This window comes from Calonectris borealis, chromosome 18 (assembly GCF_964195595.1).
Source record: "Calonectris borealis chromosome 18, bCalBor7.hap1.2, whole genome shotgun sequence".
NCBI classification, from domain to species: domain Eukaryota; kingdom Metazoa; phylum Chordata; class Aves; order Procellariiformes; family Procellariidae; genus Calonectris; species Calonectris borealis.
The window spans coordinates 9,854,836-9,879,904 of NC_134329.1; the positions used below are offsets into that span (position 1 = coordinate 9,854,836).

Consider the following 25,069-nt stretch of genomic DNA (forward strand, 5'->3'; position numbering starts at 1 on the left):
ACACCCTAGAGAGGGGGGTCCAGGTTGAACCCCCAGCTCGCATGCAGGAAGGATGCTGGTTTAAGCTGCGTGCACTTGGCCAGGACCTGAGTCCTGCACCACGATGTGACACAGCAGAGATCCCTGCCAGAGATAGGATTAAACCCAACCAGCATGGGAGCACAGCAAACCCCGCAGTGCCCAGGCACGGGCAGGCCATGCAGGCTCTCCTCCAAAATCCCATGAGCTTGTTGTCCTCCCTCCGGCTATTTCCTCCCAGACAGAGAGGTTTATTGTGGCCAAAATGCAAGAGAAACCAGGTGCCGCAATTCACTTCATTTCCTCCCAGCACCTCTTGGCTGGACTTTGGGCCCTGCAGTCCCACACTGCGGCCTCGCACAGGCAGCATGCACATAAAGCTCGGTCCCCTGTAGCTGCCAGGGAGAAAAACACTTCCCCATCAAACATCATGATGCCACCCCTATAACTGCAACAGCATCAGCTACACATTGCTTTTTTTTTGTCTGCTTGGGTTTTGTGTTTTGTTTTGGGTTTTTTTAAGCAATGAGAGCCACAGCTCTGCCCCAGGAGACGTGCCTGCCCACAACCTCCACAGCAGCAAACTCACTCACCGTCCTACATCGCTGGAGGGTTTTGTCACTGCTGCAAGAGTCCTGCGTGCCGGGGACCGGAGCCACAGCCCACGTGTGCTCAGGAGCAAACCTGGATGCGACGAGGAGAAGCAGAGCAGCTACACATCACCGCAGAGGAAAGGCTCGCTGGGTCTCAAACCACAGGCTCAAACCAGAGCTTCCTGTGCCTGATGGGGTTTTAATCCAGCACGACCAGTGATGGGCACCTGGGAGCACTGGGGCACAGGTGGAGGGGATAACACAGAGGCTGCTTCTGGTGCAGGAGGGTCTGAGCCCCCTCCCCAGCCCCGCAGCCCCAGAGGATGGCTGGGATGGGGGTGCTTCAGGGAAGGTGGGATAGGGCTGGAGGAAGGGAATGGGAACAGCTCCTGTGCTGCATTTATACCACGTTTATAAAAGCACCCTACCCCCAGTGCAAATGGGGAGGGCTGTGTTATCCCTGGTCTGTCTTCCAGAGGAGCTGGTGGAGGCTCTGTCACGCAGCGGGGGAAAATAAGGTAGACACCAAGCCCTGAAAGTCCCCCCCAACCCCTCTGATTCCCCCCACCTGCCCAGACCAAAATTCAACCACTTTCAGCTGGAGACGCCCCCAGTGACAAAGCACCTCCCGGCTGGAGGTGACCCATTCATCTCCCACGGCCGTGCCAGGCTGGGTGGAATGGGGCTCCCAAGGCTCTGCAAAGTAAAATGAGATTGTTGTGATAATTACTGAGCTTGTGGAGGCCAATTAAAATCCTTGGGAGAATGTAAATGACTTTAACCCGGCTTGGCGCAGGGGAGGGCGAGGAGGTGCTGTGCTGGCCCCTCTGCAGGGTGGACGCGCGTTGCACCGGGGTGCTGGCTGTGCCTTGTCGGCGTTTGGGCTGCGACAGCCCCGAACACCGTGTACGAAGGGAATTGGCAAGGGAGAACGCGTCAGGGCCAGGAAAGGACTTGGGGGTTATGAGAAACATTTTAAAACGAATTGGAAACTTCACAAGCAGCCAACAAGGTGACTGAAGCGCAGGAGAAATATAATCAGAGCGCTCTGAGCCGATGAATAACCGGATTGCAGTGTGGCCGACCAGCTGCGGCCGCAGCCGGTACGCGGGGAGGGGGGACCAGCACCCAGGATCAATCCGGCCTGGCAGTGGTGTACACCGGGCGGGCAGGGGCTGCTGAGGGTGGAAGATGGCTTAAGAGCCAGCTGGGGTTTCTGCGTCCATGCAAGCTGTTAGCAGGCCAGGACCCGGGGCTCTCCAGCCCCACCTCAGTTTCCCCAGCTTCACGGGGGGGGTTTGCAAAGCGCCCTGAGGTTAATGCACGGATTGCACGCGCGGCCGCCTCCTTTAGAGGTGAAGGACCCTCCCGGCCGGGTCAGCTCACGCTCCCCGCTCTAAGGAGGGCTTGGGCACGGCCGCGCTCAGCCCCTCCCAAGGGCCGCCCCGCTGCGCGGCCTTGTTCCGCGTCCCGCCCCCGCGGCTTGGCGGCCCCAGGGGACGCCGGGGGCAGCACCGCCCCCTCCGGGCCCGGCCCCCCGCCCCGCCGGGGCCCTCCCGCCGCTCGGGGCCGGCCCGGCGCGTCCGCGGCACCACAGCGCCCCCCAGCGGCCGCGCCGCAGCGCCCCGCGCCCACCCCCCCAGGGCAGCCAGGCACCCCCCCAAGACAAAGACTTACTGCAACACGCGGTATTAAAAATAACAGCTCTTGCAACATATTTTTTCTGCAAAAACAAAAAAAAAAAAAAAAAAGCTCGCACTAGGACCAGTATTCCAGTATTTTATTTGTTTTCACCTGTACAACAGCAATTAGCACCAGTGCATCATTAAAGCCTCAAGCAGGTGAGCCCCAGGGTCGTTATCTCTGAGCTACCATTACCTTCGCCGAATGCAGCTGGGTCTTATTCGCATGAATTGACAGGTCGAGCGTCCTATAGTGCCTTGCCTGAGGCTGTAGGTTGTGAGCCGCTGGTTGCAGGTGGATAATTTTGGATTCAAGGCCAGAGGGAAATTACAGCTGTAGTTTAAGCATCACCCCCAGTGAGGACTAATGCCACAGAAATAATCTAGCAGTACTGGCCACAAGAAGGGACTTGGCTAGTCCCATCCTGCCTGCGAGACATGCTTTGGGCATCTAGGCAAGTTCAGCCGATGGACCAAGTTCTGGGTAGCTGCTACCCTCCCCCTTGGTACCTGGGCTGTATCACAACTGTTTCCATGATAAGACAGCCTAAGCCCAGCTGCAGGACTGGGGACCGTCAGGAATGCACCAGCATAGGAACTGGTGTCAGTTTTAGCTCGTCCTGCCTAGTAAGAGGGACAGAGGTGTAAGAGGAAAAGTATTGCTTACCCCACTAAAAGGTCACAGGGCTGTCCTAGGCAAATGCAACGGTTTGCAGTTCACGGCAGTATCCATGCCATATGCAGTGCAACAAGTCCTCTGGTCCAAGAGAGACCAGAGGTCCTCCACACTCTGTTCCGTCCTTGCCAGAGGCACCAGCACCGGCCCTTTTCACTTTCCTAAGGGCTACCCTGGTTCCCAGTTGGAAGCAGGGAAGGCAGGTGTGGTAGACAACTACTGATCTGTAGTCAGCCAAGAACATCCCTGGGCTTTGGGCTTCCTTCCCACTAAAGAGTGACCCCAACCCACCCACCCCCCAGTTAACATCCAGCCCCAGATCCCCCAAGACCTCATTTCAGAAATCTGCAATAGTTTCATCAAATCTTACTTTCATGATTGCACATAACCTCCTCCATCTCAAAAGCACAAGTATCTTCATTAATGCTCAAGGAGAGGGTCAAGCTTCTGCCTGCTCCCTTCCCATGCGCAGGCAGCATGGGCAGGCCGATGCGATGGCCTCCAGCACCGACGGTGCACAGCCAGAAGAGCTGACCCTGGACGGCCGAGCCGGCAGCAGGGACAACTGTCTGTCAGGAGCTGAGTGACAGGTCAGATGTACCACCGAGTTTTTTGGCAAGGAGAGGCTAAGTAAAAGGGCTCTGGACTGGAATCGCTGGAGCACAAGGTCATGGCACAGAATGGGGGCTTTAAAAGTCACCATTGCACTCTCCAACACATGCAAAGGCAGGAGCAACCCCGGGCAGGCTCCAGGCACCTGGGAAGCCTTTAGGAGAGACATCACTGAAGCGACAGCACCCAGAATTGATTTGCGGTGTAGTCCAGTCACATCAAGTGGCAATAAAACCGTAAGTGGCTTCAGGACAGCAAGCCCCATTTGCCTGAGATGAACGGTGGCTTTTAAAAAGATGACTAAATCCCATCAATGCTACGTATACAGACCTCATTTATTTTAAAAGCTCCTATTAAAGTGCCTTTTATTCCTAGCAACAGGCAGTTTTAAATTGCAAAATAACTTCTCGGATCAGCCAGCGACCGCCTTCATTCCTGCTGGCCCACGGGGAGAGAGGGGCTGTGGCAAACCCTTGGGGACAAGGGTTCATGAACACTGTGTTTCGGGTGTCTGGACGAGGTGTCCCGTGCCCCGGCACGGGAGTGCTGGTGCAGCAGTTACTGTCCCGTGGCTTTGCCGTGGTGTGCAGGGTCTCCACTGAGTTGCCCAGGACAACTTCACCTTCCAGAAACCTCTGGGGATCCAAAGCAGGTCTCGCCCCCAGTACGGACGTGTCCCAGTGGGAAGCGTGCCGGGGCCGGCGGCTCAGGCTTCGGCGTCGTCCCGGCTCAGCGTGCCAGCGTCGTGTAGGAGCGGTGTCGTCTCGGAGGAGGGGGGTGGTTTGCTCTGAGTGGTGGGATGGCGCGGGCTCTTCTCGGTGGCGGTTCTCTGAAGAGGAGAGGACAGGGGTTACAGCCACGCACTCGGCGGTGGCACTGTGGTCAGACCTTAGTGTGCAGGTGTCACCACATGCCCGCTTGGGACACACGTGCCACAAACCTCTTGGACTTTCACATGGCCAAGAACCCTTTTCTGAAGGCTTCTTAAATTGAAGATTTTTCCATCTCCTCCCCTAATAAAATGAAGTTATTTCCATTCCTACCTACTGACACTTGTACCACCCCCCAACGCCCAGCCTGGAGAGCTGTGTCACCAAGTGGAGGAGCTACGGGCAAAGTCAATATGCTGCACAGCGTCAGAGAAGATGAAAGGGAGATGGACGGGTCTTCTCAGGGACACAACAGCTTGAAGACCCCCAGACCCCAGCGGCAGTAGAGACACAGTCAGCTCCCATCCCTAGTATAATGGTAAGTGCAACCTCTGGGGAAGGCAAAGGATAGAAGCTGGTGCCTTCTGGCACCAAGAGGAAGGCTCCTGCTCCACCTAAAGGCTTACAACTACAAAATAGGTTCATCACCCTCAAAGTTGAAGAGGAGCCAGATATGGTTTCAAGCAGATCATGTGGGTCCCCTGACCCCAAATCGTACGAGACCCCCAGGAGGTAGCAGCAAGTGACAGTAGTGGCTCACTCTCTGCTGCTGTGGACAGAGGCACCCATCTCCCACCTGACCAGTCATCTAGAGACATTTGCTGCTCACTGGAGACCTGGATCCAGGGTGTTGTGGAAGGACTGCGAGGCTTATCCAACCCTTTCATTATTACCCACTGCTTCTTCTGTGTAAGCATCAATGATACCACCAGGGCCACCTGGAAAGTATCAAAAGTGACTACAGAACTCAGGTGGGGGGAGACAGTCAGGGCAAAAAAGCTGGTTGATATTCAAGGATCACGTCCTCCAAGCTCAAGAGTGGTCCATCCCAACAAGCATCCCAAGTCAGGCAAAAATGCCAGCAAGCCTCTGTGGATGAACAAGGAGCTCCTGGCCAAACTCAAACGCAAAAAGGAAGCATACAGAAGGCAGAAGCAGGAACAGGTAACCTGGCAGGGATACAGAGGCCCTCTCCCAGCATGCAGGGATGAAGTTAGGAAAGCCAAAGCCCAGCTGGAATTGAATCTGGCCAGAGATGTCAGAGACAACAAGAACAGCTTCTATAGGTACACAGGTGACAAAAGGATGACTAGGGGACATGTGGGCCTGTTGCTGAAAGAGGCAGGAGACCCCAGAGACCAGAGGAAAGTCTGGAGCAAGGAAGATGTACCCTTGGTGGAAAAGGATGAGGTCAGAGAACACTTAAGCAACCTAGACATGCATAAATCCAGGGACCCTGATGGGACGCACCCATGAGTCCTGAGGGAGCTGGCTAATATCACTGCAAGGCCACTCCCCATCATTTTTGAACAATCCTGGCAACTGGGAGAGGCACCCAAAGACTGGAGGAAAGCAAGCATCACTCCTATCTTGAAGAAGTTCAACAAGGAAGACCCAGGGAACTACAGGCCAGTCAGCCTCCCTTCAATCCTTGGGAAGGCATTGGAGCAGCTAATCCTAGGAATCATTTCCAGGCACATGAGGGACAAGAAAGGTCATCAGGAGTAGTTAGCATGGCTTCACCAAGGGGAAATCATGCTTGACCTGATAAACTTCTATGATGAAATGACTGGCTTGGTAGATGAGGGAAGAGCAGTGGATATTGTCTACCTGGACTTCAGTAAGGCTTTCAACATTGTCTCCCATAAGATCCTCACAGAGAAGCTATGAAGTATGGGCTGGATGAGTAGACAGTGAGGCGGACTGAAAACTGGCTGAACAGCCAGGTCCAGAGGGTCATGAGAAGTGGCATGAAGTCTAGTTGAAGGCCAGTAACTAGCAGTGTACACTAGGGGTCAATATTGGGTCCAATCCTAACATCTTTATTAATGATCTGCAAGTTTGCTGATGACACAAAACTGGGAGGAGTGACTGATACACCAGAGGGGTCATGCTGCCCTCCAGAGGGACCTCAACAGGCTGGAGAAATGGGCTGGCAGGAATCTCAGGAGGTTCAACAAGAGGATGTGCAAAGTCTTGCACCTGGGGAAGAACAACCCCATGCATCAGTACATGCTAAGGGTCATCCAACTCTAAGCAGCTTGGCAGAAAAGGACCTGACAGGCAGCTAACGGTATCCTGGGCTGCATTAGGAGTGTTGCCAGCAGGTCGAGGGAGGTGATCCTTCCCCTCTGCTCATCACTGGTGAGGCCACCCATGGAGTACTGTGTCCAATTCTGGGCTTCCCAGGACAAGAGAGATGGAGCTACTGGAACGAGTCCAGCAAAGTGCCACTAAAATGATGAAGGGACTGGAGCATCTCATATGTGAGCAAAGGCCAAGAGAGCCAGGACTGTTTAGCCCACAGAAGAGAAGGCTCAGGGGGATCTTATCAATGCATACAAGTATCTGAAGGGAGGGTGTAAATACAGAGCCAGGCTCTACTCAGTGGTGTCCAGGGGACAGGACAAGAGCCAATGGGCACAAACTTAAACACAGGAGGTTCCATCTGAACATTAGGAAACACTTTTTTTTTTGTGAAAACTGTAAAAACTGGAACAGGTTGCCCAGAGAGGTTGGAGAATCTCCATCCTTGGAGATATTGAGACATCTGGACACGGTCCTGGGCAATCGGCTTTAGGTGACCCTGCCTGAGCAAGGGGGATGGACTAGATGACCTCTGGAGGTCCCTTCCAACCTCAACGATTCAGTGACTTTACGATCCTGTAATACAAATTCAGATTATTTCCTACACCAGAAATTCCCTCTTGAAAGCCTTTCCGTCGAGGCTCCCCGCATGCAGGAGGGGAGTGACACCCACCAGTTGACTACCTTTGTTACCCCCCTGATGAGTTTTTACCCATTTAAAAACTTACCTCTGGATCTCAAACACTTGGGGGGGGCGGGGGGGAAAGGTGAGAAAACTGTTTCCTCACACCAGTCCTACTTTTCACCCTGACCCCTGCTGATACATTATATTACATTATATTATTAGGGCTGCAGATCAGGTAGACCAGGAGAAACAATAAGAGCATGTGCTTGCAGCCTGGTTAAGTGAGAGTATTAAGACATCTAAATTGCCCTGAATAAAGCCATGAGACAACATCATCATACCATCCATTGCCAAGAGGGCACGGCTGCTAGGTGTGAACAGTAAACATTTCCATTTGATTGGTTTTAAGCAAAGCTTAATCAAATCAGGATGAGAGAGAAGTGTGTTACCTTGACTGGGTACCCACCTACAGTCTGGCTTCCCGCAACACCGTCCCCTTAACCGGAGGCAGCTTTTTGGCAGAGGTGGCCTGGTTGGCCTTATTACTGTCTGAGCTCTTTTTATTGCTACTCCAAAATAAAGAGCATTTTTCCTAGAAGACAATCAGGCTAGTTTATGGTACACTTGGACATGAGTTCCACAAGGGTTCCAATTTTAGGAGGAGATTTTAAATCACTGTTTAACTAGAATCTAGTTATTAATGAAGATTTCAAAATCTAGGTTAAACTACGCCCTAGTTAAGATTTCGGTCAGTGTCAAGCCAGTTTTAAAATGGTCTGCTTGCCTTTCAAATGCATCACCAGACAGGCCTTAGGCCACGTTAGCAGAAGGGAGCTACAATGCTGCCTCTGGGCATGTTTTACACTTGTACAGATTTACACATTTTTTAGAACTGCAGGTCCAACAGATGCATTTCAAACTGGCTCCACTACACACCAGACTAAGATTGAAGTGTTTTGCAGTACCTCATCTGGACGGGGTTTAGAGCACACCACTCCCTCCAGAAGCCAGAGGCAGACAAGATACTCCAAGAAGGAGCTGGGTTCAGGGAGACCTTCACGCTGGCAGACACCTGACGGTGCGGACAATGCCCCCGCTCGGTGTCCCCTCTGACATTGCCTGTCACTTCAGGAGGGAGGACTGTGCATGATTAAGCAATCATCGCTAGATCAGCCACACTTCAATCAAATGAGGAACACACCTTGGCTGCCAATCGTTGTCTTCCAGTTTACGAGCTCTTATCTATTTATTAGGCAGAGACTTCCTGTGCTGTTGCACGGCTTCCTTAGAGATTTATAAGGTCATTGAGGCTTTTTAATCACTTTCCAGGTAGTCAGGCACTTCCTGCAGTTGATTTTTAGTTCTAGCACTTCATGACACTTTTGGCTGAGCACCCAAATACAGCTGGCTTACGCCTGGGTTTGGGATATTTCACAAGCAGATATTCAGTTGACTTGAGTGAATTTAAAATCCAGCTTTTCTTCCTGACTCTTTCTGGCATTGTTAAGGCTCTTTGATACCAGGAGTTAAGGCTTGCACAAAGCAGGGTGAGGAAATACCAGCCCAGGGCTGCATAAGGGCTTAGAAATAGCCGCCCAGCAATTACAGACATTTTTCAGATATGCTGGTGCTATGCAGCAGGCTGAAGCCTGTTTGCCAGCAACCACTTGCATTTGCTGAAGCGCAAAGGTTCAGCACACAAAGCCTGACCATCTCGGGAGCACAGTAAGGGCTTAACGCTGAGCCCTCGGCCCTAGCATCACTCCCACCCCGCAGGGAAGTGCACGGAGGAACAAGGGGATTGGGGATCATGTGTTTAAGTCAATTAAGCAGTTGTAGGCTTGGTTAAAATCCAGTTATGTGATAGTCTGAGAACGCTGGTGCTATTTAAAGTGGGTTTGCATTAGTGTTTCAACAAGGGCAGTTACAGGAGGTTGAGCAAAAGCAGCCCCTCGCACGTGCTCTCCCCTTAGCCCGCTCTCATCCTAAGCATCGCCTTTTTACCCCCACAAGTAGCCTCTTCACTTCTGCAGCTTTAGAGCCAGCTCAAGCCATTTGACCGTAGTGCAAAACTAAATAAACTTGCTTTGATATAGGCCAGGGTAGGGAGCTAGATCTCTGCTTCAAGAGCTAAAGCTTTTAGAGAGCTTAGTGTTATCAGATGAATGTTTTGGAGCCGGAGCCACAGCTCTCCAAGTGTTTTAGCTGCTTTATATTCTGTCCTTACAGCTCAGATCAGACTTGTGTGCCAGCCGGGCACCCTGACTGCCCGCCCCATTATGGGCCAACTTCCACCCAGCTGCCAGCTCCCTGCAGGCTTCAAAGGTCTTCGCTTCTCAGAAAGCCCAGATCCCTGAGGGTTTAGCTTCCAGAACTATTTGGAGTAGTTTGCAGGGAAACAAGTGAGTTGCAGGGAAAGACAGGGTCCAGTCTGGGTTGAGAAGCAGCCACGGTGTCTGCGCCCCTTTTGCAAGACCACAGCGACTACATTTCATTGTGAACAAGCTGTGCTCGCATAGCTACATCCCCTCGAGAAGGCTCTACTCAGATTACAAAACTGCTGGGGACCCTGCAGAGATGCGCAGATTTGTGCAATCGCCCAGACCTGCTGCTTTCCATGAGGCTGGGCTGACGAGCTAGGCTTGCTCTTTCATTAGCTGGATGCGCTGAGAAACGCCTCCTCCTACAGGAGCCCATTTCCATCCCTGTTGTGCGCCGAGATGGCCAGAAATGCTTTTATCTTATCTATTTGCAGCCCAATTTCTAGGTGGCCGAGGAAGTCCTGCTGCTCCGTGCTGGCACCTGGCACCATTAGGACATGGTTCGTGGCATCAGCCAATGTTTCCTTAGGAGTGTTAGATTGTCAGCCCAATCTACATCATCTGATTAAGTCTGATTTGACTAACAGCATTTCCCATTAGACATCTGCAAGTTCTCACCTGACTCGTTGCCATGAGTACAGCTGCTGAGATAATGAGCGGGACGCTCAGGCCAAGGAAGACGTACTGCAGGTAGTCCAGCAGGGATGGGATCAGCACCAGGTTGGTGTAAAACTGCTTTAGGACTGAGCCTTCAATGGATCCGCTCTGCTCAGAAAAAGCAAAACTTGTCAATGGCATTTCCCTCTCATCCAGGGCTGAGGGACCAGCTGCACAACTCCTCTCCCACCACCTCCCACCACAGATTAGGGAATTTATGCAAGACTCAGTCAGGCTAGAAGCTTTTACTAAATAGTCGGAGTCAGCTGGACGCTGCGCTCCCTGCCCCACATTAGCATGGGGATGCTGGCAGCTCTGTTCTGGGCCCTATTTAACCCCACATCTAGGACAGAGCCAGAGGTTTACCCAGTATAGTGCGGGGTTTGTTCAGCTCGGAGGGATTAACAACATAGCCAAGTAATGCAAAGCCTCCTGTTGGTGCTTAATTAGTCTGGCTGGCTTGAAGCTTTATTCGAAGTGGAGTTTCCCCAGCCCTGGGTGCTGGGGGAGCAGTGTCCCCCCTGCCCGCACGGAGAGGCTCTGCAGAATCAGGTCGAGGAAGGCAGCTCACCTCTGCAAACCACAGCAGCGGCAGGACCACTGGTTTAATCTTCCCGGTTTGACTTGGGGTGGGGGGAGGAGGGAAAAAAAAAAAAGAAATAACACTTAGATTCTGGTTGATCAGACTACAACCAGTGTCAAAATTCTTCCTGAAGGGAGAGGTCTGACAGACTGATAGTGGCCAGGAAACCAGTAAGGAGGTAGCGATTCCTGCTGCTTCAGTGGGCTGGTCCCCAGTGGAGGGACCAGGTCCCAGCTTGGGCCTTTCATGCAAGAGCAGAGCTTACGCCTCCATTCGTGCTTAACCGCCCGACGACAGCAGTAAGTGCCATCCCAAATCTGGGCTCCAGGGACATGAACTCGGTGAACTGGAATGCTAAACTCCACGCAGCTCCAAGACATCTCCGTCACCTGCGTGGTACCAGAGGGCGGTGCAGCCAAGTTCACGGCGTCGGGGCTGTCTGCTGGCGTATGCGCTGCAGCCAGTCAAAGCAGCAAGCGCACGCTCCCACCCTTGCCAGTATTTAACACCTGGCACCACACAACTGTTACAGAGCCCTTCTGTTTGCTTTCACAGAGCTGAAAGTGTCTTTTTGGACACAGGCTTCAACTGTCAACCCTGTAGGCAGTGTGTTTCGCCCCTCCGTGTTGGCTGTAACACCTTCTGAGCAGCAGCACAGTGCAGGGGAACCACTCCTGTGCCCAACCCGGAGACGCAGCTCGTTTATCGGCTGTCGGGTCAGGTGCAGGAACGCTGCAGGAGCCAAGCAAACAGGCAGCCACGCACTGCCCTGCTAAAGGGTGGCAGTTTGAGGTCACCGAATAGCTGACATTTCACCACGTGAGCCAGCTGGCTTCTGCAACCCTGACAACCGGTAATGTTAAAGCTACTTCATCTTTGGGGAGAGTAAACTCTGCAGCGACCCCGGTGTCAGCAGCACTCCCTGCTTGAGAAAGGGAGATGGCCATTTCTAAAAGGTGACTACTTACATTATACCAGACACCTGCTTTATGTACAGATTCAGTTGGAGCTTGATGGAGCAATTCATGGGGATGCCCGTCATCTGCATAGGAAGAGATGAACCAGTTCATCAGTACAGCCAACATTTGTCTGGAAAGATTTGCAGAAAAGCAGCCCTTTGCTTTCCATCATAGCTGCTCTGGGTGCCAGCTTCCAGAGCGATGGACTGGATCATCCAGAGATCCACTGCAGTCACCACACACAAGACCACCAAAGCACAAGCATCAGTCAACCAGGCGCTGGTCCCCAGGCTCTGGGGATGACTGCTGATGGAGGGACAGCACTGTCCCCAGGGCAGTTTGCAGTCTGTCCCCTTCACTTGAACACTCACCAGCCAGCGAGTGTTGCACACAGCAGCATCCAGAAAGCAGCACCTCCCTTGGGGTGGTCTGAAGGCACAAAGCTAACCTGAACAGACGTGGCTCTGCAGAAGAAGGCAGCACGCATTCAGCGGGCAGACAGCATGAACCAGGGAGGTGTTGTGTGACCCAGGGCTTGTGGGACTGAACCTAGACGAGTTCAAATTACCGAGTAGCATAGCCAACCTGTAAGTCACTCCCTAGGCAGGATGTTTTAATAGCAACTTCAGTGTTTTCTGAAGTCTGATGGGCCTCTTCTGTTGTTCATCCTACCAGCAGCAGGATGGAAACACATCAATGTAAAAGATTCATGCACACAGCAAAGGACAAAACATTTCTCATAACTAGGAACCAACAGCCACTGTCCAGCAACTCCCTAAGCCCACAAAAACACCACACTTCAAAGTTGGTCTTGTTGACACCCATTAAGGCATTGGTTCCTCATGACACTGCAGTTTCGCAACACATTTCTAAGGGCAGAGAGTTTTTGTTGGATTGCCTGTTTGTACTCAGCCAGGTGCAGCTAGATAAGGATATAGTTAATTGTGCTGTTATCAGTAGATGTTTGATACTGTAATAACTTAATTAGATTTTCATAACTGTGATAAGAAAAGCAGAGAGAACCCAACGCCTAGATAAGAAGCACAGCTTCCCTTACCTCAAGAGGGGGGATCGCTTTCTTGCTGGAGGAAACATCATGAACGTTTGGAAGATCTGACCACATGCAACACAGGCCTTGGGTGGAAGATCCCAACGTTCCCTCCCCATCAGCAGCTGGGACAATAATGGCTCAGGACAGCCCAGCTCACCACCACTGGAGTAGTGACTTCACCCTTACGCTATAGACATGCACAAAGCATAACACTGCGACAGTCCAGTGCAGAAGCAGCCAGATAAGCAAGCTGAGAGAGTAGCAGAAGCCAGCCCAAAAATTATGGCGATAGCTTCAGCTACAACGTGGTCTTCAGACTTTGCCAGTCACGGCAGTGCCTGTTTGCAGATCTGGGGCATAACTGGGCTGCTGCTGGATTCACCTCCTGCTGATGGGAGTCAGTGGAAAGAACTCGACTGTGCTTATCGAAACAATTATGCTTATAATTAGTTCTGCAATTCTCTAGAAGCCAGGCTAATTATTCAATTAGTTTATGGCTTTGACATTTTTATCTGCACATGTCCTCGCCAGTCTTTGCACTATGGAACCTACTCAAATCAGTGCCACAAGAGCAGAGCGAGGCCACCACGCAGCCACCCAGCCCGGGCTGGACCCCCAGCTCTAGGAGAGGGCCCCCCCAGGCTCACCCACCGGGTGCACGTCGAGGAAGAGCGCGTGCTGGTCCTTGCTGGGGTGGAGGCCTTCGACGGCGTTCACCAGGGCTGGGTCGGCATTGTAGAAGTGAGGATGGGAAATGAATATCGGTGCATCTGGATGAGAACAAAGACACCTTAAGCTCATCCAAACCCATCTGAGACTTTTTGTTGAGGTTTTTAAAGCCATTGCTTTAAACAGGCTTTAAACTTGTTCTGAACAGGCTTTTACACTTTTCTCCTCCCAACCAGAAAGCTCCTTCCCTTCCCTCCCTGCAGCTTATTCCATTGCTCTGGGAGGGTGAAGACCCAGTATTTAAGCCACCCTCTCCCTCCATGCACCACGCGATGCCATGGTAACTCGCTGTACCTGGGTTAGGACACTAAGTCTGAATTCTCACTCCTGTGCGACCTGCACTCACATCCGAAGTTAACATTTAATTTGGCAGTTACATGGCCCGTCTCTTCCTACGCTTCCTCTCCTGCCTGCTCCCCCCCCAGTCCGGGGACATAACGCTCCCATCACATCCTGGGGCATTCCCACAAACGCCAGGCAGGCCGTGGACCGAGGGGACTTCGGGCACTGCTGAGATGCCGGCGGGAGTGCAAGCCAGAACGCCGTGCACGCAGACCCCGGCAGTACCTTTTGGCACTCTGGCAGACCGCAGAGCCAATTTTCCAGACAGGCAAGCTCGTATCACATCCCTACAGTTCAGTATCGGTCGGCAGGGAGAGCCCGGGGAGGAAAGGACTTACTTAGCCTACAGGTACTGACGTTCTGGATGCCGGACTGCATGCAGGGGCAGAAGCCTTCGTTGGGTGGATAGTCCATGCCATTGGCAAAAAGAGTTTTCGGTGCCACAAAGCGGTAGGTGGGCACACCCTCAAACTTCCCAGACCGCTCGTACACCAGTGTCATGGATCTGGAAGGGTTTCAGTGGAGAAGGATCAGGATTAGCCAACAGGTTCCCAGCCCAGAACCAGCCTCTTATCTTCGCTGGATAAGATGCAGTTGCAACGTAACTTAGACTTTGAGATCAAGATAAACACTCAGAGCAGTGCTTTGGATGGGGAATGAGTATTTAAGCCATTTGCTTTCCATGTTTTAAGCACAGATAAAGGGCTGGTCAGGACTAGTTACGGAGAGAAACCACAGGCTTATCAATCTGTTTGCCGTATCCAGATGAGATTTGTTTAAAGGCATGCAGTAATCCCCAGGGCTGCTCTCCAAGAGGTAATACCCTCTTTGTGCAAACCTTGGCTCCCAGGTAGAAGTGCTCTGTCACAGGGGATGGACACCAGCTAAGTCTCTTTTGCAGCACAATTCCAGCACATAGGCTGTCCGGGGAGTGGAAAAATTTCCTACATTGTGCAGCAAGATTTTTTTCTTGATACAACAGGCTAGTGATGTTACACTACATTATTGCTACCAGCTGGCCAGGATAGATGCAAGTTTCCAGGCGGGAAGTTTGATCCCTTCACACTCGAGTGAGGTTTGCAGGGATGCAGACAGCCTGGGCAGGCCAAGGGGATGCTTATTCCTACAGCTGCCTTCTGACACCAGGACCAAGGATGGGGGACTCCGGGCACGTTCAGCAGTTACGTGCGTGCCCCTTGGCTGTGCTCACCTTCCAGCAAGGAGGCAGAGGCTGCTGCACCACATCAGCAGGATAAAGCCTTGCCTACCTTGCAGGGACATCCAGGTAGTTGCATCTCAGCATCAGCTGCACTTAACAGGCAAACAGCAGGAGATGAGCCCTGCATGCCCTGCAGCAAGGCAGATACGCTCTTAGTCTATCAACTGACTCCTTCCTAGCCACCTGGGCTAGCAGAGAGGCCGAGAAAGATTTGGGAAGAAGAGACAGCACTGCCTGGTGAAGAGGCAGAGCCACTTCCTCCGCAGCACTGTCCTGCGGGAACCTCCTGCGCTAACAAGAAACCAAGCTTGATTTCCTCCACTTCACTTTATTTATGGCCTGGAAACACGCTCTGTTCCCTAGAAAATTTCTGTAATTTTACAGAAACAGGTAGGTGTATTTAAACTTTGATTACTGGTAAACTTCCCTGCAAGTCCTTGGCTCCGGGTCATTTTGGTATTTGCTGATGTCCTTTGTGTAGAGGAATTCCTGCACTAATACTTGGCTCAGCTGACTGTGCTTGTTCTGCTGAAGAGGTCATTGTTCTCTATTCTGCATGAACACTTGCTTGTTTTGCAGCACTATCTACAAAGCCTGAATTCACATTATCTTCCCCAAGTTGGGGACAGGGTTTTGTGCCACCGCCTGCCTCCTGGCCTCCCCTGCTTCCAGCCTCAGGCAGGCTCTGCGGGGTTCTTTAACCCCTGCGTGATCAGCTAAGGTCAGGGTGTCTTATACAGGACGGAGATGCACAGCAGTGCGTGAAGTAGGCAGCAAAAAAAGGGAAGCAGCCTGGAAACGGTGGCAGAAGCCCCCACAACATCACTTCTGCAAGCATTTAGTCAGCTGAAATAGTTCTGCAAATGGTTATAGCAGCATTTCCTTATGACAACTGTTACTTCTCCCTCTCGCCTCCCACATCTTATCTAGACTGGTTATTTTCTACTGATTCATCATGGGCAAATTAGACTTCTCCAGTGATCTGGAAGGTATTTATGAATACCACAAGACGCTGCTAATTAGACAACTCTGTTTGCAAAGCTCAGATTCTGCAGCTGAACTTTAACTACAGAAACTAGTCCCGAGCCCTCTGCGTCACTGCACAGGTACTCTGTGGGCACAGGAGGAGCTTTGCGTCTCCTGCCACCTGCAGAGGGACAAGCTGGCAGCTGTGGCCTCACCTGCAGGCATCAGGGCTGTAGAACTCCAATGATGTTGGGGACATGAACGGTGGCCACATCTCCCCTGTGGTCCCGTTGATCATGTTGCACTCGCTGCTCCGCCAGTAGTTCACCTGCGGGACAGATGTAGAGAGAAGAGCTCAGGAGGATGAGCTTTGGAGAGTTGGCTTCCACCCCTGCATGGGACATCCACCGCTCTACACTGCTTCCATAGGAGCTTGAGATAGCCACACTGAAGAGCTTCCGAGATCTTTCCCATGCAAACATCTGCCCAATTTATGGAAAAACAGGACAAGATCCCCCTGTCCCAAGTGCTCCTGCAATGGTTGGTCTGTAGATTCAGTTGATTTTAGTTAGGAGTGGAATTCCACAAGGGAAGAATAAGCACCCCTTTAACAAGGACATTTAAATAACATCTTAAACACAGGCCACGGGAGCCTGGGACTTCAATCATTAGAAGCAACCAGCTCCATCAGCATTTCAAGGGAGTCCAAGTGACACTGATGATCAGCTGAACTTCATGGTTTGTGACAAGCCTCTCGTCATATGGCTGCCTTCTGGCAATTTGATAGAACAGAAGTTGCAGCAGTTGAAGTCCCATAGAAACTTGCCTTCAAACCTATGACCCAGAGATACAACAGCACTGAGAGCTTTCCGTTTATCTCGCTTTAGATCAGGCATTGCCCCCCGTATTAAAGGTTTGTTGCCCGACACTTACCTTCTTTAGCCCATTCCATGAATCCACCATGTGAACTCTACTGATGTTCTTCATGCCCGTGTTCACTGTGAACAGTCCCGAATTGGAGTTGTTAAGCTGCAGAGAGAAAAAACTAATTTTTAATATTGCAAGACTGCAATATGTTAATGACTTTGCATGCTTCGGCAGCTCTGGGGTGCTTCACGCTGGAGGCTACTGAACTTTTACTTATTTCAGTTGCCAGCGATAGCTTTCACCACATGCATTTCTGCTTGAGGAGAGAATTAAGCAACCTGACACAACCACCACCAGCTACACATGGCTGCTCCAAACAGTTTGTAAGGGGGATAACCCAGACACTCAACCCCAAGACCAATGTTGCTATGATTTTAGTGTTCCCAAGCAACAGTTTACTTACCTCTATAAATAAGCCAAATTTCCCCTTGAAAGGGATCAGGCCAGGAACAAACATATTTATTGTGTCTATAAGAGGGTCTTCATACCCCCACATGATCTCCCCCACCGTCCGGTTCATGAACGCCTCCTGTTTCAGGCCAGCCAGGGCTCCACTCAATAAAAGCTTCACAAAGTTTGGCAGGTTTTCCATCATTACAGCCGCTCCCTGGGAAAGAAAACAAACCTCTAAGACGAGAGCCCCATCTTTACCAAAGAGGAAGCAATGCATCTTTGGTGCTCAGCAAGGTCCTTCCGCTGCACCGATCTACAGTCCTAGAGAAATCCATTGGACAAACTGAGGTTCACCATTTATCCCCAGTTGGGGAAGAAAGCAGTTGAGGGCTCAGTCTTCATTTTCCCAGAGGACACTCAGACAAGGTTGCAGACTTGAGTGCAGCCACTTTGCCAGCCCCTCTGCACGCTCTGCTTTTGGAAGGGTAACAGCCCAACACAACAACCAACACCCAGAAAGCAGAAAACTCCGTTTATAAGCTTAACCACCTCATGGCTTGATTAGCCTTAAGCCCTACAAGAAAGTAAGCTTTGAGTCAGTAGCGGCATCATCGCCCTCCCCACAAGCTCAGATGTTGGCACCCGTCAGGGAGCAAGTTCTTACCATCATCAAAATGTTTGGCACAACGATGTACTCTTCTTCGCTGCCGTTGGACAAGTCCGGCTGGAAGAAGAGTTTTCGGTACTCCAAGAAGGAGACGGTGTCATTGTCATGGAATGTGATATTTGTTTTATACCTGAATTCTCTGCGAAGAGATGGGAGAGATCATGGGAACCTTCCCCCATGCAGTGCCCCTGCAACGCCTGTGGAGCAAGGATGGGCTCCACAGGCCTGGGCTTGCTTCTGAAGAGCAGATGAAGGAGACCGAAACCCAGCAAGAAGCCATGGGGCAGCAGGGGAGGCAGCATGCCAGGGAACAGATGTCAACCTCACACCGCGCCCAGGGCTAGGAGGAGATGGCAGCCTGGGAGTGAGGTGTCCCTGACGGATGGGATTCTGCAGCAACCTGCAGACACCGAGTGTTTCTTCCCAGCTGATGAGAAGTCTGAGACAAAAGCATAAATCACCTCTGTCACTTGTCTACAGCCATTGAAAAGCCCAGCCCTATCAGAGAGACACCCAGATAAGCAGACCTACACCAATGCACGTGCCAAAATAACCTGCAAAAAGGAGAGGACCAAACAAGATGGCACAAGCCCCACCAATGAGCCCACACTAATTTGCCCCAGAGCTTCCCTGATGGCTCCCAGGTTCAGGGCAGCTCAACCCTCCATGCAGCATCACGGCTCTCCTGCTCCTCAGGGCTTCGGGCATGCCATCTCCACTGCCATCTGCCCAGCACCACTCTGCTCCATGCCACGGCCGCAACCCCGTCTCACGGGGGCTGCAATGCTCCACAGTGGCATGAGGTCGTCCCCAACACCACGAGCCTGTTACAGCTCCCGAGGCAGCTGAAGCTCAACCCACCAGCAAAAACAAAGTCCTTTATTGTGGAGCCTCTGCTTTATGGCCCACAATATGGCTTTATGGTTAGGGAAGGGCACTAATCTTGCTCAGCGACAACACAAGGACACTAATAAACTTTGCCCCTTTGTTTATTCTTATTTATGGTAAGTAAAGCCTTTTCCCCAAGCCAAGTGACTGATGCCATCACAACATACAGAATTCCACATGGTCTTATGGTGTGACCTAGCAAGCCCAGGGGAAACAAGGGCATATACATACTGCCAGGTTTCCCCCCAGCGCGACTCAAACAGCTTTGGATTAAATCAGTAATCTTCCCACATGAGCTTGCTTAGGCTGCTGACCTAACTTTACCTACATGTGTTGAATACCGCTATTTATGGGTAAATTCACACGCTCAACTCAACATAAACCATCACTTTACATTTCAGGTCCAGAAAAGCATCTGGGACTTCAACCACCATCCTCAGCCATGACAAATAGACCCAGCCCTGCTGTAGGTGGGCCTGAGCAAGTTTTAGTGCTCCATACTGGTTCTCATGACCAGAGCATTCATGTTAGGCAGATTCTGGATCTCATGTTAGATAAGAGGTCTTAGGCCAACCCATGATGTTTGATGTTGAGGTGACTCCAGCTCTGGAGCTGGACTCTTAAACGCACAGCGAAGATGAAACAAGTCCACTCTGAAGAGGAGGACTGCCCACCATCACCCCTCATGCCTATGTTTGGACCGTATCAGCCCAAGTCTGGCTGCCCAACAGGTCTCAGCACAGGACTGAGCTCCACAACTCAGTGAAGCTCAGACCAGCCTTACCACACGGGCAGCCAGAGGCCCTACTTGTGGCTTTAGCAAGAGCAGAGCAATTAGAGCACATTTGGGCCATTTTAAAATCCTATGCCACTGGACTCACGCCAAGTATGCTAATGCCGTGCCCTCCTGCCAGAGGAGTCAGCCCAAAGCCTGGCAGGCAGCACGGTGGCCGGGCTTGTGCCTAGCTGGACCACAAGCGGTACCTGACCTGTAAACGTAGGGTCCACGCTGGTTCAGCACCGGCTTCGCTCCCTGGAGGACCTCCTTGGGATTCCGCACTTCGAAGAAGTGCACCGACATGTAGAAAGGAACGGGAATGTCTTTCCACATGCTGAAGGAGATGCTGCTGGGGTCGATCCTGACGTTCTGCGAGGAAAAGAAAAAGAAAGAGTAAGGAGACACAACTCTTCGGCTCGGTGGCTGCAGCTGAGCACATCCACCCTCGGCTCCACGTCAGGCCCAGCTGAAGGCAGCACTTCCAGCAGGGGCTCTCCGGAGGATCCAGGCATGTTATGCAGACTGAAACAGAGCCAGATCTAAACTGGGAACTCTTATGTATGCAGAAGCATCAAGTTCATGCCACAGGATGTCTGTAGGCTTATTTATTCAGGCTCAGCTTTCCAGATCCTACCCACAGGATTTCAGAGCTGTTCTGACATGCTGGAGGCTCGCTCGGCGCCAGACAAGCCAGCACTGAATTATTCACAGCTCTGCATGTTTGACTTCCCTGGCACAAGCAACCCTGTCCCAAAGGCCTCCGCTTCTCTGCCAGGTTTGGCAGCTCCACGCAGCCAGAAGCAAGGGCTGAGAGGTGGCACATCCATCCACACAACTGCTTGGGTACTGGCAGGGACAGTCCGTTAAATTCCGGAAAAACGGATAGAGAACTGGGACGGCAACCCAGCTGTGTCCCAAAGCACCATGCAGGTCACCTTTGCCTCCTCTCAGCTGCCATCCTGACTCATAGTTGGTCACAAGGCAGGTCAAAGGCGATGCACATCGTGGTTCCCATGTCACCGTCCTGTTTGCGGGGAAATGCCTGCACGAGCCCAAACATGACTTAAGCCCTCACCAGGAGCTGGCATCTGGGCACATCTGTCTCCACTGCCTCCCGGGGGCTGCCTTACGGACAAGAGCCTGTTCCTTCTTCAGCGTTTATTTTGGATGTGCCGCCATAATCTTTGCTTCCTCCGCACGCACAAGCCCTTGCCGTGGTTAAGTAACCCAGCCAGCTTATGGAAGCGGGTTTGATCCACTAATTGGCGTCAAGGTATGTGGGCATTAACCCGCTGCAGCTCGGCAGCCCCACAACGGCTCTCCTGCCCTGGAGCAGCTCGATCTGACCGTGCACGTATTTGCTGCCACAGGGGGTTGAGAAAGAAAGCTGCCGGAGGCTTCCCTGTAATGCCCCATCTTTCTTCAGCCATTTCATGGCAAGGCTGTGCCACCTGCAAGCAGCAGGGCTTTGCAAGCTCCTCGCTCAAGCCCAGACCCTCCAAGCCCTACTCCTGAGCAGACACCTCCACATGCCCTGTAACTCACCCAGCAAACCCTTCCCACCTCCACGTCAACACCCGCCTGCTGCTGGCCGAGAGCCTCCATCCTGCCAGCCTCGAGGGTTTCATGGCAAAGAAGCAGTTGGAGGACAAGATTTTATTTAGCCTGCTTTATAATCCCTACTCCTGAGTGTCCAATAGAGTCTGAATAGCAACATCTGCTTTCCTTCACTTGCTTATTCTGTCTTGCACTCCCTGGAGCCCTTATTGCATATGTATTTATTTATATAATACGTACACAGTCGGATGGAGCTGCATCCCAGATCCCTGCTACCTTTCTCGGTCCTCTCCCGGCTGGGCACAACAGCTCAAGGTACTCCACAGCTGCTGCTAAGCAAGATCTACTAAGGGTAGCCTTACAATTAAGCTACTTGTAGGTCAAAACAAACATGGTCATATGTCTGAAATAAAAATAGAATATTTTTCACTTAGATGGGTTACAAAGTGTCACTGAGAGGTTTGACTCCTCCTGACCATGCTGATTTCTGTTGCTGAGGAACTGAAAAGAACTGGCTACTGCTCATCTCCTCCAGACAGGACCAGAGGAGCAGCAGCTCCATCAACAGTGCCCAAATCCTGCTTCTCCGGGAGGGAGGCTTCAGCCACCCTGCTCAGTAAAACCGAGAGCTGAGGTTTCCTCTTCAGATTGAGAAGAGCAGTCATGCTGCATGCAAGTGCAACCACTGTGTCAGACCTCATCCTCCACATCCTCTCACCACCATCCTCATCACCCTGCCAGAACAGCACAGACAGCGCTGGCAGTCTTCTGCCAGCTTTCAGGAGGGAGAGCACAAGAGTTCCCAGGTGGAGAAGAAATGGTAAGCGGCAGATGGATGAGTCGATGCAGTCTCACTGTGTTAAAGCTCGTATCTTAGGCAGGTCTGTGGCACTCCAGGTGCTTCCAGAAAAGCGACGTCCCCAGGTTTTACAGAGCCAATGCCGCAGGCAGCCCGGCTACCAGGACAGCAGCCGATGCAGATTCAGTTTCTGCAAACGGGGCAGGAGATGGGCTCCAAGTTCCCTGTTTCTACTGCGCATTCCCCCACACACTTTACTCAAAGATATCCCCAAAGCTACAACCTTTTTTGCAGCTAAGTGCTTTTCCGTCAGGATACACCATCTTGACCTTCCATGCAGATCTTGGGAAGCCAGGACTGGCAAGTCAGCCTTCAACTGCCCAATCCCTGCCACTAGCCCTTCATGGCCCAGCTCTTCCTCTTACCACCACTCTGAAGACCAACCCAGGAGTTTTAGTAAGGCCCTGGATATTTCTCACCACCCTAGAGATCAGCACTCAGTTATTTTTTTCCATTTCACATTAAGCCTCATAAGAACTCAGGACCATTTGGGTCACGCTGAAGATGTGGAGAGCAAGGGCTTGAGATGAAGGGAGACCTGAGGAGAAACAAGGATTGGTCTTTTCCTCATCTTTTGTTTCACTGCAAGTTATTAGGAAATAGCTAATCAGGTAGAAAGAATCAGGACTGGCTAAAAAGAGGAGGGCAGAAAGGTTTTTGCACCAAAAATGTCACTCCAGTTCTGCAGGGGCCATTCAGCCTTTTCTTTGCGGGTACCAGCTCCATGAACTGGACCAAGATTGACTTTTACTGCTTAAGCCACAGGACTGTCTGGCTTTGCCCAGCCAGCAGCACTTCCAGAGGATACGTTTAAGTAGAAATTTATTTTTGGCAGAGACTTTGTAGCACATGTAACCACAGCCATTGGCTATGGGGTGTTTATTCACCTCTTTCATCAGAAGCACATTTCCAGGTGCTGACCTGGGTAGGTGCAAGCTTGGAGAAATACCCAGGCAGGGGGCTCATCTCCTTTAGGCAGGGAGAAAAAGGTTTGGCTAAATGTGGGAATGAGGTTTGTCGCAGCAGGATAACTGGTGTCCCGACAGTGAGGACAGGAGCACTGGTTCCCAAGTCTCTGTGCAGCAGTTACTGAACAGACCAACAACTCCATCCACAGCCCCACACCTTAACCATGGGGGATAAACACCCCTTCGGCCTCAGGACCTCTCTTGCGGGTAAGAGAGGTCTTCAGAGAGGCTGCTCTTTAGGTTTCCCAGTTGAGCAGGAGAAGAAGACTTGGAGGTTGCTCCATGCACGAGGCTCCTTCAGAGCACTCCTGCACACCGCCTGTCCCATCTCCAGTTGGGAAAGCATCTCACCAGAGTACATCTGAGCCCGGTAATCTGCGCACCTATTTACAAAAGGAGTGCTGCAGGTAAAGGCAGTAGGGCCAGGAGGAAGGGCTGGTGCTCGGGGCAACGCTCAGCCCAGCACCACCAGCACTGTCCCCCCAGCCAACTCCAGCCACACAAAAAGCCTTTGCTAATGAGGGATGAGAGCCCGTTCAGCCCAGGCGCGTTTGCTGTAACCAAGGGTGGAACATCCCAAGCCCCGATTCGCCCGCATTAAGATAGTGGGGCTGCTCAGAGGGGCACTGAAGCAGAGACCCTCGGTGCTGAGCTGTCTCCCGCTCCCTCGGATTACACTAGAGGGGGAGAACGTGCCCATGCACCAGCCCTGGCTGCGCACCGGCTCCAGCACACCCTGCTCCGCACCACCATCACCCCTGCACCTCGCACCGGGTCCTGCACGCATACCAGCCCCAGACCAAGCCCCAGCCACGCACCGGCTCCAGCCTCCCCAGCCCCCATGCACCAAACGTGCACCCCCCACCCCCCGGTCCCCACAGCGGACACGGACGCCCCACCACCATCCAAAAACCCCCGCTGACCTTGACGACCTGCTCCTTGATGATGAGGGGCCCCACCAGCAGCAGGCAGACCCCCAGGAGGGCGCAAGCCGCCCCGGCCAGCCCCAGCCCCACCGACACCCTGCGCCGGGCCGCGGCCATGGCGCAGCGCAGCAGAGCGGAGCCGGCCCGCAGCCGCCGCCGCCGCTTTATGCCCCCGCGGCCCGGCCAGGCCCGGCCCGGCGGAGCGAGCGGGGCGGAGCGGGGCCGGAGGCGGGGCGGGGCCGGGCCCGGGGCGGGGGCGGGCTGGGGGCGGGGGCGGGGCGGGGCGGGCCGCGCCGAGCCCCGCCCACTCGCTCAGCGCACCCGGGGCGGGGAGCGGCGGGGCGGGTGACCCTATGGAGAAGAGAACCCTGTATATATCTATAAATATAAAAACATAGATTAGTATATAAATATATTTAAATAGATAAAATTATATAAATAAATAAAAATATATAAATAGATAAACATATATAACTAGATAAAAATATATAAATAGATAAAAATATATAAGAGAGTGTGTGTGTACATATATATACATACACACATATACAGCCCAGGTCACACCCCGGAAGGACTGGGTCCCTCCATGGCCACCGCATTAGCAGGCAGGGTGGCTGGGAGCCTGTTGTCACAGCAGGTATTTGGTGTCTCGGGAAAGGGGGCAAGCGCCGGCGGCTGTAAGGGGCTCGGCAGGCGGTCAGCCGTTGGCCGGTGACCCGGGGCTCGACCCCCGGCTCTCCCCGAGGGGAAAACATCCACTGCCTCCTTCTAACCCGCCTCTGTTTTTCCAAGGAATTGGGTCTTTTGTCTACCTTGTGCATCTAAAGTGGCCCTGAATAAAAGCCCAGTTGAGACTCATCCCTAAAAGTGGCTAGAAGTCACCAGAAAATAATAAACAAAGGGAAGAGTCCAGTTTGTGGCAGCCTATTTTAAAACAATTATACGCATCATCCCGTTCTCCAAACTGTAAGCTGATGTGAGCTAATGGGTCTAGAAACTGGAGTGCATCTACCTGCCAGACGCTGTCTCCATGACATGACGTGTGGGCACCGCGGG

General features: G+C 52.3%; 1 protein-coding gene across 5 annotated transcripts in view; it reads right to left on the bottom strand.

The window, feature by feature from the left end:
* Positions 1-2,370: 2,370 nt before the first annotated feature.
* The window catches only part of SCARB1 (scavenger receptor class B member 1), a 36,459-nt gene continuing 13,760 nt past the window's right edge, over positions 2,371-25,069 (bottom strand). For 2 of the 5 annotated variants that reach the window (XM_075167846.1, XM_075167847.1), the window contains exons 2-12: positions 19,915-20,072; positions 18,035-18,176; positions 17,381-17,584; positions 16,984-17,079; positions 16,266-16,378; positions 14,204-14,370; positions 13,446-13,564; positions 11,753-11,826; positions 10,773-10,824; positions 10,163-10,309; positions 2,371-4,410 (exon numbers count right to left, since the gene is read on the bottom strand). In XM_075167846.1, coding sequence (XP_075023947.1) covers positions 4,288-4,410; positions 10,163-10,309; positions 10,773-10,824; positions 11,753-11,826; positions 13,446-13,564; positions 14,204-14,370; positions 16,266-16,378; positions 16,984-17,079; positions 17,381-17,584; positions 18,035-18,176; positions 19,915-20,036 — 1,359 coding nt within the window. In that variant the 5' untranslated portion in view covers positions 20,037-20,072 and the 3' untranslated portion in view covers positions 2,371-4,287. Of the gene's footprint in view, positions 4,411-8,424; positions 10,310-10,772; positions 10,825-11,752; positions 11,827-13,445; positions 13,565-14,203; positions 14,371-16,265; positions 16,379-16,983; positions 17,080-17,380; positions 17,585-18,034; positions 18,177-19,914; positions 20,073-24,010; positions 24,193-25,069 lie in introns of those variants that run through there. The other 3 variants (XM_075167845.1, XR_012676471.1, XM_075167848.1) reach the window with 3 other exon arrangements.